The sequence below is a fragment of the Mercenaria mercenaria genome, chromosome 1, assembly GCF_021730395.1.
Source record: "Mercenaria mercenaria strain notata chromosome 1, MADL_Memer_1, whole genome shotgun sequence".
Lineage (NCBI taxonomy): Eukaryota > Metazoa > Mollusca > Bivalvia > Venerida > Veneridae > Mercenaria > Mercenaria mercenaria.
In genome coordinates this window covers 82,433,481-82,448,058 of record NC_069361.1, presented here as the reverse complement: position 1 = coordinate 82,448,058, position 14,578 = coordinate 82,433,481, and the positions used below count along the sequence as shown (strand labels likewise).

General features: G+C 34.9%; 1 protein-coding gene across 1 annotated transcript in view; it reads right to left on the bottom strand.

The window, feature by feature from the left end:
* The window catches only part of LOC123564804 (papilin-like), a 409,588-nt gene that overhangs the window by 350,442 nt on the left and 44,568 nt on the right, over positions 1 to 14,578 (bottom strand). Inside the window, exons 3-5 of the mRNA XM_053520994.1 lie at positions 9,993 to 10,111; positions 3,214 to 3,262; positions 577 to 679 (exon numbers count right to left, since the gene is read on the bottom strand). Of these exons, the coding sequence (XP_053376969.1) occupies positions 577 to 679; positions 3,214 to 3,262; positions 9,993 to 10,111 (271 nt within the window). The remainder of the gene's footprint in view (positions 1 to 576; positions 680 to 3,213; positions 3,263 to 9,992; positions 10,112 to 14,578) is intronic.

Sequence of the window (14,578 nt, the reverse complement as noted above, 5' to 3'; positions counted from 1 at the left end):
CTGATTTCCAGGCTGGTACTAAGAGTCTTATGTGTTTTAAAACAGCTGATATATGACACTAATGGCACAAAGACCATCTGATATACATGTTTGACAACAAGAGTGTTGTAAACGAAGAAAATATTTACAGGGCAACATTCAGTAGTGGTACTTTTTACACCGCAATTGAAAACTTTGATCTTACTATAATTTGCTTTCAAGAAACTATCCAATATAAGAAATTCTTAAGAAAGTAAAATTGATATAAATCATAACTCATACAGCAATAGTCTACACCTTATTGTACTAAGTTTCCTAGGCTAGTAGATTCAGTCTACAAAAACTTTATTCATTAGAAAACTTATTGAAAGGGCCATAACTGAGCAGTAACTTATAAAACAGAACTGCCTCTAAGACTCACACATTCTCATAACTGGGCTGTGTTTGTGAAAAAGTAGCAATAAATGGACAAGTCTATGGGCCATAACTCTTGGAAAAACACAAGCTTAAGTAGCCAAATAACTTAAGAGAGTATAAAACTTCATGTATGGTACAGATACAATTCTAAAAGTAAAAACTAAATTAAGCACAACTTACGTCCATAGTATGGCCTCCAGTTATATAAAACGCCATCTAGTGGCTGAGAGTTGTACTTCTGGCACTGTTCTGCACGGAAATCTTGTGCTTCTCCATCGCATGTCTGTCATCAAGTAGAACATGCAATGTAAATGCAGTTATTAATAAATGATTACTCCAAAATAATGGAACTGATTGGTCCAGGCATGCTACATGTATCAGAATTTTTCTGCCATTTATCCATTAGCATTATTAAATGCCAGCTTCCTGCCATGAAAACAGGTGAAAATACCTGTGATATCAAATCACTGACTTTTCTAAGCATTAAATATGCCAGGAAGGTGACTGACATGTATTAGGTAATATGAATTTTTTATTTACTCTTATTAAGTTTGTAGTATTTTGTCAAACCAGGCTGTCTCATATATCAGCTTTAATACTGCTCCCGCACGATAATTTAAACGACAGCATGTTTATATTATTGCTTGATTGTTATGGTTGTCATGCATCGTTGAACTCAAAAAGGTTGTCAATGATAGAAGTTGAGTGCATACTGTAATGTTATACAAAACTAGAAGATACTTTTGTAGAAAAGCACATGTCTCCCTCAATGCATAGTCGTATAGGCAAGAAGTCAATAGGGGACAGGAGCGAAAGTCAAAGAGACAATGATGGTTGGCTGCAATAGGTTACCATCTACTTGGCATGTCCAATCATCCCATTTTCCATGTTCAGGCCTCTGTGACCTTGACCTTTGATCGGGTGACCCCAAACTCCATAGGGGTCATCTACTCTGCATGTCCAATCATCCTATGAAGTTTCAATATTCTGGGTCAAGTGGTTCTTGAGTTATTGAGTGGAAAGTGTTTTCTGTGTTCAGGCCCATGTGACCTTCAGCTTAGCTCATGTGACCAAAAACACAATAAGTGTTATCTACTCTTCAAGTCCTATCATCCTATAAAGTTTGAAGATTCTGGGTCAAATGGTTCTCAAGTTATTGATCAGAAACTGTTTTCCATGTTCAGGCCCCTGTGACCTTGACCTTTAATCTAGTAACAACAATAATAGGAGTCATCTTCTCTGTAAGCCCTATCACCCTATAAAGTTAGAAGGCTGTAGGTCAAATGGTTCTCCAGTTATTGATTGAAAATGAAGTGTGATGGACAGATGGCCACTGTGAATTTGACCTTTGATGGAGTGACCCCAAAAACAATAGGGGTCATCTACTCTGTAAGTCCTATCACCCTATACAGTTTGAAGGATCTAGGTCAAATGGTTCACAAGTTATTGACAGGAAATGGATTTCCATGTTCTGTCCGCTGCGACCTTGACCTTTAATAGTGACCCCAAAATCAATAGGGGTCATCTTCTCTGCATGTCCAATCATCCTATGAAGTTTCAACGTTCTGGATCAAGTGGTTCTTAAGTGGTTTTCCATGTTCAGGCCCCTGTGACCTTCACCTTTAACAAACAGACTCAAAATCAATAGGGGTCATCTACTCTGCATGTCCAATCATCCTATGAAGTTTCAACATTCTGGGCCATGTGGTTTTCAAGTTACTGACTGGAAATGGTTTTCCATGTTCAGGCCCCTGTGACCTTGACCTTTAATATAGTGATCCCAAAATAATAGGGGTCATCTACCCAAAATCAATAAGGGTCATCTACTCTGCATGTCCAATCATCCTATGAAGTTTCAACTTTCTGGGTCAAGTGGTTCTCAAGTTATTGATCGGAAATGGTTTTCCATATTCAGGCCCCAGTGATCTTGACCTTTGATCGAATGACCCCAAAAACAACAAGGGTCGTCTACTCCATAAGCTCTGCCAACCTATGAAGTTTGAAGGTTCTAGGTCAAATGGTTCTCCAGTTATTGATCGGAAATGAAATGTGACGGACAGACTAAGGATGGACAGGGCAAAAACAATACAGTGCAACCTCTCCAGAGCGACCCTCTCTATTGCAAAAACCTCTCCACAACAGCATCATCAAAATTTCCCATAGCTGAAATTTACTCTCAATTTAACCTCTATAGAGCAACAACCTCTCAGCAGAGGTCAATATCTGCATCTCGCAAAGGGTGTTGCTCTGCAGAGGTTGCACTTTATGTCTCCCACAGTGGGGGAAGACATAAATATTTTCTGTATTGAAACGTTTAAATGAAGAAAAGTCATAATTATCAAACATGTTATTGTTTGTGTTATCGTGCGGGATTTATACTTCATCTTTATTATTTTGATGTGTGACTCAAAATTAGAAAGTCCAGATTTGAGGACAGACAGATTGGCGGAGGGAGGGCATTCCTATGTCCCCTCTGGTGTTCCACCGGTATGGGACTAAATATAGTACTCTAAAAGTGACTAGTGGTACAAACTTATCGACAAAAGATTTTTGCAAGATGTTCTTACAAATAACCAAAAATATTGTGCAGAAGGTAATAAACCATTGCAACTCTTGAAATAATGCAGAAAATTTACATTATTCTTGCATTTTTACCATTATTCTTGCATTTTTACCAATATCTAACTTTTCTTTTCACCCACTTAATCATTTTCCAATGTCATATATACATTCTATGCCAAACTTTGTGGAAATGAACATGTTGAAAAATTTCACCCAAACTTGTATAGACAGCATTTCATATGAAGTGGCATTTACCTGAGTATTACACAGCTTGTATATCCTCTTCTTTCCCTTGCATACTGGTCTGAAAATATGGAAAAAATTGGTCAAAATACATTTTTATACCAGAAGTAAGAATTACATAATGTATTATATCATTAACAAAATACTGCAAGCATGAAACATCAACCAATACTTGCTCCAAAGTTTGAAAAGGAAATGGGAATGTTCTAACTCCAGATTTCTGAGGTTCAAATGCGCTTCATCTACTGCCCCAGCAAGGAGCCCAAGGTCATTCTTGGTGCAGTAATTTTGAAGAAAAATGCATTACTTAATTGGTTTTTTAATCTTATCTAGCTGCTTTACTGTTAATATGTCTATACATTATATTTAAATGACACATATAAAGAGGCCTCCATGGCCAAGTGGTTAAAGTCGCTGACTTCAATTCACTTGCCCCTCACCGATGTGGGTACGAGCCTCACTCAGACGTTGAATACTTCATGTGAGGAAGCCATCCAGCTGGCTTACCTAAGGTCGATGGTTCTACACAGGTGCCCACTCGTGATGAAATAATGTACGGAGGGGCACCTGGGGTCTTTCTCTACCATCAAAGCGGGAAAGTCAACATATGACCTATAATTGTGTCAGTGAGACATTAAACCCAACATAAACAAAACAAAAACACATACAACAAGAGCACCGTAATGCGGAGCAATATACGCCCGAAGGTATGACAGCGGACGGACAGCGGCATCATAACATAATACGTCCCTTCGGGTGTATAAAAATGTGCATCTTGCAAAATGTATTCCCACTTAAAATTATATATATATTTATATATTAGATATTTGTGCATAGCGGCTGCTTCATGGATCTCCAAAATTCTCTACACAATACAAGTTTGCTTAATTAGCATCCAGAAATATGCATTGATGTTAAATCTTGTTCTTTTGTGGAGCAACACTACGCTCCAAAAGTCACACAACTTCATAGCTGCAGAACTTGTAATATATAAAGTTATACAGTCAAATATTTTTTTTTTTTTTAAGTTTGAAACTTTTGAAAGTACATGTAGGTCCTCAGTGCATGAAATTTATATGTTTTTAAGTATGATGATAAACGATTAAAAAAAACAAGTAAAACAGAGTACTTTTACATGTTAATTGCCCTTGTAAATTTTCTTATTGTTTGCAAATGACTTAAGGTAAATGAAGATAAATTGTATGTACTTATTGCAACAACTTGAAATATCAGATCAATTTCAACAATTTTATCATCCATTTACATGAATTATCCAATTAACTGAATTTAGTAACTTTTTAAAAGAATATCTTAATCATTTTTGAATATGGTAGTTTTATTGTGTAAAAAAATATGTTAAAATTAATAAGTTTGGCATATTTTTTTTTTGTAAGTAAGTCAGTAAATTCTTTATTTATGGAGAGTAAACCATTTAAATTTAAGTTAATCTTACATGGGGTCCTCTTAGGACAAGAATGATCAACATTATGATCATTATTATTAGTAACAAATATTTAACAGAAATCAAAGAAATTTTATAAAACGAAAGATATGAAATGTAGTTAGCATTAAAATCCATTCATTCATCAATCCATTTTATACAATTATATTTATCATTTAAGACATGGCAATGAAGATGAAGATTTGAAACATTTTTTCTTTTTCCAAAAATATCATAAATTTTATTAAAGACAATATTCACTGTTTCAAAAATTAACTATTTTCAAATATATTCAAAAGCTAAATAGGTGCAGACGTCGTATCACAAAATTTTATTTATTTATTAGCAATATTTGAATGTCTTATTTATAACTTAACCCTTATACCCTGTTAAATTTCTATAATGGACTGGTCCATTATTCCATCTGGGCAATACCATTTATTATTCGAAGGGGTGTTTACTGAAAATTTACTGACTGAATAGCAAACAGTGCAGACCATGATCAGACTGCACGGATGTCCAGGCTGATCTTGGTCTGCACTGGTCGCAAAGGCAGAATCACTTGCCGCCAGCAGGCTAAGGGTTAATCTTAGCAGAATGTAAAAAAAAAACATGTTTTACAATTTAAACTAAAAGAAAACATACAAATTAATATATTCAGATTCAGATGGGATCATGGGGAATTATATCATAAACTCTAGACTGATGACTGCCTCTGTGGATTGTCTTTTTTTCAATATCCATCCACGAAGTGCAAACCAACATGACCGAAATATGTGTTCAATGAACTTCAGCACATGTAAAAAGGTCACTCCATTACTAGAGACCTGTCTTAAAACCCTGTTTGACTGGAGAAAAGGCATTTATGTCTGTAAAACTACATTCTATACACAGTAAACAGGCAATAAGATCTGCTTGTACAAAAAAAAATTACATTCTTTTTAAAATTCAGAACTGCATATTCTGAATTAATCAAATTCAACTTTCATTCAAGAAGATTATGCACGATCTTTATGTTCAACATCTTATCTGTATTAGATGATAGTGAATTTTACAAAGGATGAATTTCACACCCCCTGCTGAATAGAGGGGTGTCATATTTACAACTGATACCCTATATAAACTTCTCTCTTCCTAACCTTTTCAACACTTTTCATATCAAAATGTATTTTATATCTTCAAAGCATTTTATGCAATTATACAGTTCATTTGCACAACAATGACACCAAACAGCCATTATAAACATATATTAGGCAGAATTTATGATTTTAAAATACCATTTAAGTTAAAAGTCTAAACTTTATAAAAAATTCAAACGAGAGAAAAAAATGGATCCTTCATTTCATTTATCTGCACTACGCATTTTCAATAAATTCTGAAAGAAGTCTTCAAGATGGAACAGTACTATTACTAAATAAGAAGTTGAGTTGAGTTGAGTAATGAAAATACCATACAATGATAGTAACATAACAATCTATGAAAATTAAGAGTACAATAATCTCTGGGACCAATACTCACTCTGAAAAGCTTGCATTAAACATAAAAGAAACAAAAAGCTATCTCTGGAATGTGAACATAACATTGGGACAAATGAATAAACTTAATATTGCTTTAAACATTGAACAAAAGGTGAACTCTACAATGTGTTTACATTTTTGGGAACAATTAACTCTCTGAAAATTGCATTGAACCAAAAGTAGTGACCAATGCACACTCTAACAAGAGCTGTTTGTAAAACACATTTGCCTCTCATGATGGCATGTCCCATTTTCAGTCTCAATATTACTGTGACCTTGACCTTTGACCTACAGACACTTAAAACAATTGGAGTAATCTACTGACCACAGGCAATTATCTTATAAAGTTCTACAACTGTAGATCAAAGATTCTTTATATAGTAACGGATCAGAATTAGTTTTCAGCCTCAAGGTCATTGCGATTTCGACCTTTGACCTACTGACCTCCAAAACAAGAAGAGTCATCTACAGACCACAGCTAATCATCCTATGAAGTTTGGTGTCTGTAGGCCACATCAATCTTTAGTTACTGAACAGAAATCGTTTTAGTCTCAAGGTCTGTGTGACCTTGACCTTTGACCTACTGACCTAAATAGAAATTTTACCACAGGCAATGAACTTATGAAGTCCGATGGCTGTACAACAAAGTGTTCTTTAGCTATTGAACAGAAACCATTTTCAGTCTCAAAGACAATGTGACCTTGACCTTTATAGCCTACTAACACCCAACACAAATCATTCATCTACTGACCCCATATTCACATGTGAACAAAAGATCTTACATTTGCACTTGTGAACAGCAGCCTGTAATAAATATATCACTCTTGGCAACACAACTTGTGAAAATATTACATTTGCTGTTCATTTGGTGAAATCTTACAGTGAAAAAGCCAACAATAATCTTCTATTCACTTCAATCTTGATTTAATCCTGTATAAATCTTTATCCTAGGACAATTTTAGTGTCAGCTGGGTCATATTAACCCAGCTACTATCTAACCAATTAGTTTTGTAAATTCTAACATAGCACCTGACCTAAGTTTGTCCTTTCAACATGCATTTTTTGGAAAGGAAGATTAAATCTGATCATTTTAATACTCTCACCATGATAAGCCAAGCGCATGAACAATCAATATGAATATAAAATGACTAAATCACATCTTAATGATCATAGTATGTCACTAAAGATTTAATGCACATCAAATAATCTGAAAAGAGGCACAATAGATTTGACAACTTTAAGTCCTAATCCATAAGCCTTCGTTAGAATCATATTGGGAAGAAAATTTCTGTACAGATCGGCAAATTTACACAGCACAGCAGTCTATGTTAAGGATTCAATTGCCCCTATAAATTTGACTGTGCAAAAAGATACCAATAAATATATCATCACTGGGTTAATCCATTTGTCAACACAATGACTGAGCACTTAATGGCCATATTTCAATTGGGGTTTATATGTCATAAATATCTTACAGATTTTTAAGTTTTTTTTCAGCATTCTTTTCAACTGATGTTTATTTTGTGAAGAATAAATGAGCCGTGCCATGAGAAAACCAACATAGTGGGTATGCGACCAGCATGGATCCAGACCAGCCTGCGAATCTGCGCAGTCTGGTCAGGCTCCATGCTGTTCGCTTTCAAAGCCTATTACAATTAGAGAAACCGTTAGCGAACAGCATGGATCCTGACCAGACTGCGCGGATGCGCAGGCTGGTCTGGATCCTTGCTGGTCGCATACCCACTATGTTGGTTTTCTCATGGCACGGCTCAAATAGATGATATTTGTTTGATTCAGTGTATGATTGAAATATCTCTCATGCAATATTTTCAGAAGTGGCCTAGCCAGGAGTGAAAATGTAAGGTATGCTGTTCATTAGTGAAAGATATTTGATCCTACATGTAAAAACAAACAAATTTTCTTTTTATTTCATGTTTTGACAAAATTTGCCCATTTTATAGTTTCTTTACAGTGAATTTTTTTTTTTCAGTTAAAATATCCGATAAATTTCACCTTATTATTTCAATAATTAACTGAAAAACATGTTATAAACTGATTATGTTATTTTTCTGAAAATAAAAATTTAGGACGATGTTATTCAGCTTAAAATCCAAACTATAATAACAAGAGCTGTCGGAGGACAGCAACGCTCGACTATTCAACAGCCTTGTCAATTGAATGAATACAAAAATCGAAAAAGGGGCATAATTTTGTAAAAATGGGAAAAAGGGTTATGGAACCTTCACAGTGCTTATCAGCTCATAAAGTGAACAAGTGCGTGAAGTTTCAATCCTTTCCCGTAAGTGGATAATGAAATACCAGCTTACATACAAAAACTTAACCAAAAACTGCTAAGTCGAAAAAGGGGCATAATTTTTAAAAAATTGCAAAGTAGAGTTATGGGACCTACACAGTGCATGTCAGATCATGACAGTGAACAAGTGTGTGAAGTTTCAATCCATCCTCATTAGTGTGTACCGAGATACCAGCTTACATACAAAACCTTAACCAAGAATTTCTAAGTCGAAAAGGGGGCATAATTTCATAAAAAAGCAAAACAGAGTTATGAAACTTGTGCAATTAGGTCAGTTTATCACAGTGAATAAGTGTGTGAAGTTTCAATCCATTCCCACAAGTCGTTACTGAGATACCAGCTTACATACAAAACCTTAACCAAGAATTTCTAAGTCGAAAAGGGGACATAATTTTGTAAAAAAGCAAAATAGAGTTATGGATCCTGTGCAATGTAGGTCAGTTTATCACAGTGAATAAGTGTGTGAAGTTTCAATCCGTTCCTACAAGTGGTTACTGAGATACCAGCTTACATACAAAACCTTAACCAAGAATTTCTAAGTCGAAAAAGGGGCATAATTTTGTAAAAAAGCAAAACAGAGTTATGGAACCTGTGCAATGTAGGTCAGTTTATCACAGTGAATAAGTGTGTCAAGTTTCAATCCATTCCTAGAAGTGGTTACTGAGATACCAGCTTACATACAAAACCTTACGCCGACGCCGACGCATGGGTGAATCCAATAGCTCTACTATTCTATGAATAGTCGAGCTAAAAATGTGTGAGAACTATTTGGGAAAATCGAAACGGTATTAATCTAAGATAGGAAAAATGGTTACAAACTCTTAGCATGATAATGGTATTACAGTTCAGGGCTTTTCAAAAACATGCTGGCCTTTCAAATTAGGTAACTCATGCATGATTATAGATAATTGCCCATTTTGGGAAAAAGGGCATTTTATTGAAAGACGGGCTATCATTCTGTAATAGAGATCTGTAACAGTGACTGAACTTTTGCAACTTCCTACTGTGAAATTTACTCATTATTACTTAATTTGTGAAATATATTTGCCTTAAGTTGTAAAGTTTCTACGACACAATTTGGAAAAAAACACTTTTTTTTCATTTTTTCAGTTGAGAAGCGGTGGCCTCCGTTATAATTTTGAAATCAAGGAATGAACCAATTCTATCTATTGAATTTCACATCATAGTGAAAAACCATACACACAGCATCCCCAGCTTGAGCTCTTTGACTGACTTGTGCAATTCATGTGATTGACTACCGTTTTCCTTATATTTTCTAGGTTTGGATCACTCTATACTCTTGATAAGCACTTAGCTCATTCACCTGCGACCTCAAGTCAAGGGTTTTTTTAACAACCTCAAACCAAGGTGTTTTTTAAATATATGTTGCTGTGTGCTGGCCATCCCAAATCTTAAACAGAACAACCAACGAACGGACCAGATGAATTGATCTCACTTCAGTATGAATGAAAGAAAGTTGAAATTTTCATGCAAAATGATATCACAGAACAAGATGTACCTGTCAAGTCTGTCAACTACACACAGTCTCTCCCTGTATCTGACGCCTCCGCCACACGACCTGGAACATTGCGTATAATCACTCCAAGGACTCCAGCTTGTAAAAATGCCAGAACAGAGCTGAAAATTAACAAGACTAAGTTACTGATGACTTCCATTTGCTTAACCTTTAGCCTGCTAATTTTCTATAATGGACTGGTCAATCATGCAATTTGGGCAGTACCATTTATCATTTGAAGGGGTATTTACTGAAAATTTACTAACTGAATAGTGAACAGTGCAGACCATGATCAGACTGCAAATATAAACACAAATATAAAAATGTTCTAACCCAAGACTTTTTTCTTCATAATTTAAAGGCATTGTAAGCACAGTCATTTTGATAAAAGAAAAACTCCTTAGTTTCCCTATTTTATGATCTCTCCTTTTCATAAATGGGACTTGTTATTATGTCACTGTCTATAACAATGAGTTAAAGCTTAGAAAATCCCAATTTGTGTTAAGTTGTTGCTATACCCACTTCTTTGGTCTGTTAAAGGTCCATTACTAAGGGAAAGTGAGTTGGCAATTTTTTTCATAGCCAGTGCATAGACTTCTGCAAGACACTAAATAATGAAGATTGGCAGGTCAAAATTTACAGAAGGTCTTTGGAACTCAAAGAAATGTATGTGTATTATGTTGAAATTTCAATGAATCGACAGAATGACCCCCCAGGTCTTTTTAACTTTCTTCATACTTCATAGAAAAATAATTGTACATATACTGCGATTTATTTCGAATTTCTACATACCAACTTTCATTTTCCAATAAAATGAAATAGTTTCTGTGCTTTTTAAAAGAAATTAAAATGTTCACTTTCCTTAGTATTGGACCTTTAAACATACAAAGTTGCATTACAATGATTTACTTGCTGTGCTTCATAAACATTGGATATATTGATACGATATTCTATCACTGTCTCCTCCATAAATATCCATAGTATTACAGAATGAAATGACAAAAATATAGTTGCTTAAGGAAGAAACACCAGTTAGAACCTCTCACTATGATAACCAGATTACACTGTAACTCTATCTATCTAACTTTCAACATCCAGTGTTACAGACATGTATGGGGTGTACAACAGCTTAATACTTAAAATGAGAAAAGAATTCTAAAAGGCCATTGAATCCATCAGCTAAAGCGAGAATGTACAATAAGATATTAAAAGAAAGATAGCACTGCAAGTATTACAAGATAAAAACACTCTTTTCTGGTCTAGTACATATTTAGCTTTCTATTTGGCTTACTCTCATTCAGCTGCTGGGGTTGGGTTATATTATGACCCAATATCTTACATTGCAAAACCCTATATATAGCTAGAAATAGCTATAAAATCAATATCAATTGTACAATATATGTTAATATCAAATATAAAACAGTCATTATCCCATCCAAATGGTTTGTGAGACAAAAAACAAACACAAAGAACTATGCAGTCTCAATTTCAACACATGTTGTGGATTTCTGCAATAAGTCATTACTTAATTAGTCATAAGTAACGATGATTCTCACAACTGATTTATTCTTCAGAGTTATCACAAACAATTGCTGCTTTTATTGAAAATGTTATGGCAAAGATCTTGGTTTTCTGTTGTCATTCTTCTTATAAACCATGGGGATGCAATAATGGCATTTTACATTTGATTTTGAAATATTCTGCATTATTATTATTGGTTTTAAAGCTAATTTTACATTTAGCTATATAACTAATTTTTGACATATCTGGGGCCTGTTACCATGCGCTATTTTTACACCAAAGCAAACTTTTTATTATTACTTAAGATCATGTGGATATATGTTATAATTCCACAATGGAAAGATTTGTAGAATGTAAAGAGTATGGATTTAGCAGAGGGAAATACTTTCATTACTCAGCCTATCAGTATCATATCCGAAATCTACCTCACTTTTACATCAAAGAGCTGCAGCAAGTCAAATTACATAGTATTTACAGGAATTTTACTTCGACCATACTCAAATAAGTTTTTTTCAAGCACTATAATAAGGAAATGAAATACATCTCAACGGTCACGCCAAATTATGCAATTATTTAATCAGAATAGTCTTTTCCAATGACAGCTTCGCGGGAAATAATGCGGTGTTTTGTTAGAATGAAAATGTGTTGCAGTTACTTACGAGCAGGTATAGGTTGAATACCACTAAATCTTGCTTTAATTTCGACAAGGAACTAGATCTATATCTCAACTATTGAAAAGATAAAGAAAACGAGAAAGGGGAGTTAGCTTTTATGTAGGTCTGAATTTCACCTTTTCGCTTCTTTCTGTATCTCTTTTCTTGTGCTGCCATATTTTTTAAAGGTCGAGGGGGATGGGTTGGGTGGAGTGGGGGTAGTCTCAATTTTTCGACTGCAGGTAGACCGATTTCACAGACTGACATTTACCGTATACCTGCCTCTAAGTTATAGGTTACAACACCGCAAATAGCTGTTTTTCTTTTATCTATATAAAATTGACATATTTCCAATGGCAGCAGCACACATCAGGACCCCTTTAAAATGTCTTTAACTTACATTTTCTTGAAGAATATTGTCAGTGCTGAATAAAAATGAGAAGAAAAGTTTGCGTCATGTTTGATGCAAGAAAAATATTTTCAGTCAAACACACAAACTGCAAAATCAGCTAAAAAATGAGACCCTAAATTGTAGTGGTGGTGTATGATCTAACTTTCCATGACGTATTCTGTCCTGTTATTATTTCATTATGAAAATGCTACCTACATGTCAAGCATAGATCTGTCATGTGATTTTAGCAACAACAAAAAATACAAAGAAAATAAGGAAAATAGCTCTACAGAGCAAAAAAGAAATGAGGACAATTTTAATCCGCCATTATTCTATTTAGTGTCTGTATGCCTTATTGTCTCTATATATCAAAGAGCCCTTTGCACACAATTAGTTTGGCTAGAGTGGGGGCGGGCAGTAGAGGAAGGGGATGTTACTTTTAAGTATATATATAGAAAATCAAATATGGCCAACAGGCAATGTTACGTTCCAAACCAAAACAAAAAAGCAGCCTCCCAAAAGCGCAACCCAAACAATTCGAACGTCCATAAGTTTGTTTCTGTTTCTGTTGGGTTTAACGTCGCACCGACACAATTATAGGTCATATGGCGACATTCCAGCTTTGATGGTGGAGGAAGACCCAAGGTGCCCCTCCGTGCATTATTTCCCAGGCGGGCACCTGGGTTTAACCACTAACCTTCTGTTAACCGGCTGGGTGGCTTCCTCACATGAAGAATTTCCGACTCGAACCCACATCGGTGAGGGGCAAGTGATTCGAAGGCAGCGACCTTAACCACTCGGTCATTGAGGCCCCTGAACCTCCATAAGACTAGCACATAAAAACCCACACGCAAATAAAAAGAAAACAAGTTTAGCACGTGTTATAACAATAATATTACAACATTGACTGCATGTACGAGGAGACCGTTTTCATTTTCCACTCTGTGATTATGCTTTGTAATGAGTTATATAAACGCTTCGTAAGTTTTTTGCGGTTGTCATTTTTTCGCTACATCATAATTTACACGCAATCTTTAGATAGGTTTTTGCCAAGTCAATTTTAACAATCATATACCTAAAGTTTACTAAGATATCCGATAACTGAAACCGAATTACTGCGATCGCATATGTGAGAGAATGGAGTCATTACCGGTTTTGTCAGATCCATGTCTTTGTGTATAGATAGACGGCCGAATATTTTGTCTAAGTAGCCTATGTTGGTCTGTTTTTCTTTTACATGACGCTTAAAATAAAAAAGTATTATGATAGATAAAGTCGGCTGTATACATGTTTTACTGGACTGAATATAAATTTTATATTATCTTATCTTAACCACCTTCCATTTAGAACCGCAGTCATTCAAATATGATTTCATATTCCTGTCAGATTTCACTTCTGATAAAATGTTAAAATCATAATTACAGATGTAACTTTTTGGCAGTCATATTAAATCGTCTTGTATACAATGCTAACGTTAACATAACTAGTGAAGCAACTCCCGCCCAGACTATGTAGTCCGAATGATTGAAAAGAAAAATATGCTAATCTATTAAAATTTGTCACTTCCTACAAAAAGCGTATTTCATGCTGCGTTTCCCAGGGAAAAATGAAGAAGATTTGTCCAATTTAAGTCAATTATCTTGTCTTTGCACACATTAACTTTCGTGTCAAAGTCGTGCAATAATTGGAACCAGATTACAGGTGAAACTGACATTAGGCGAAATTACGTAACACTTATTTTCTCCAGTCTCTACTTTTTTGCTCTGTTTTTTTTATTTACGCCATGTGTTCAGCAGTATTTAACTTAAGTTTATCGAATCAGGGTTAGATTCTGCACGTTCCACAATAAGCAAGTTCTCCTCAAGTTATTAACAACTTGCATCAGTCAAAAGTGAAGATACAATCATTTTTCAAATTGTCACGGAAACATTCGCTAACTCGCACCCGTTGTTGATATTGCCAGTAAGACAAACTCTTAGACTATGACATTTTTCAGTTATCTTTTTTTTCATATTTCAGACTAT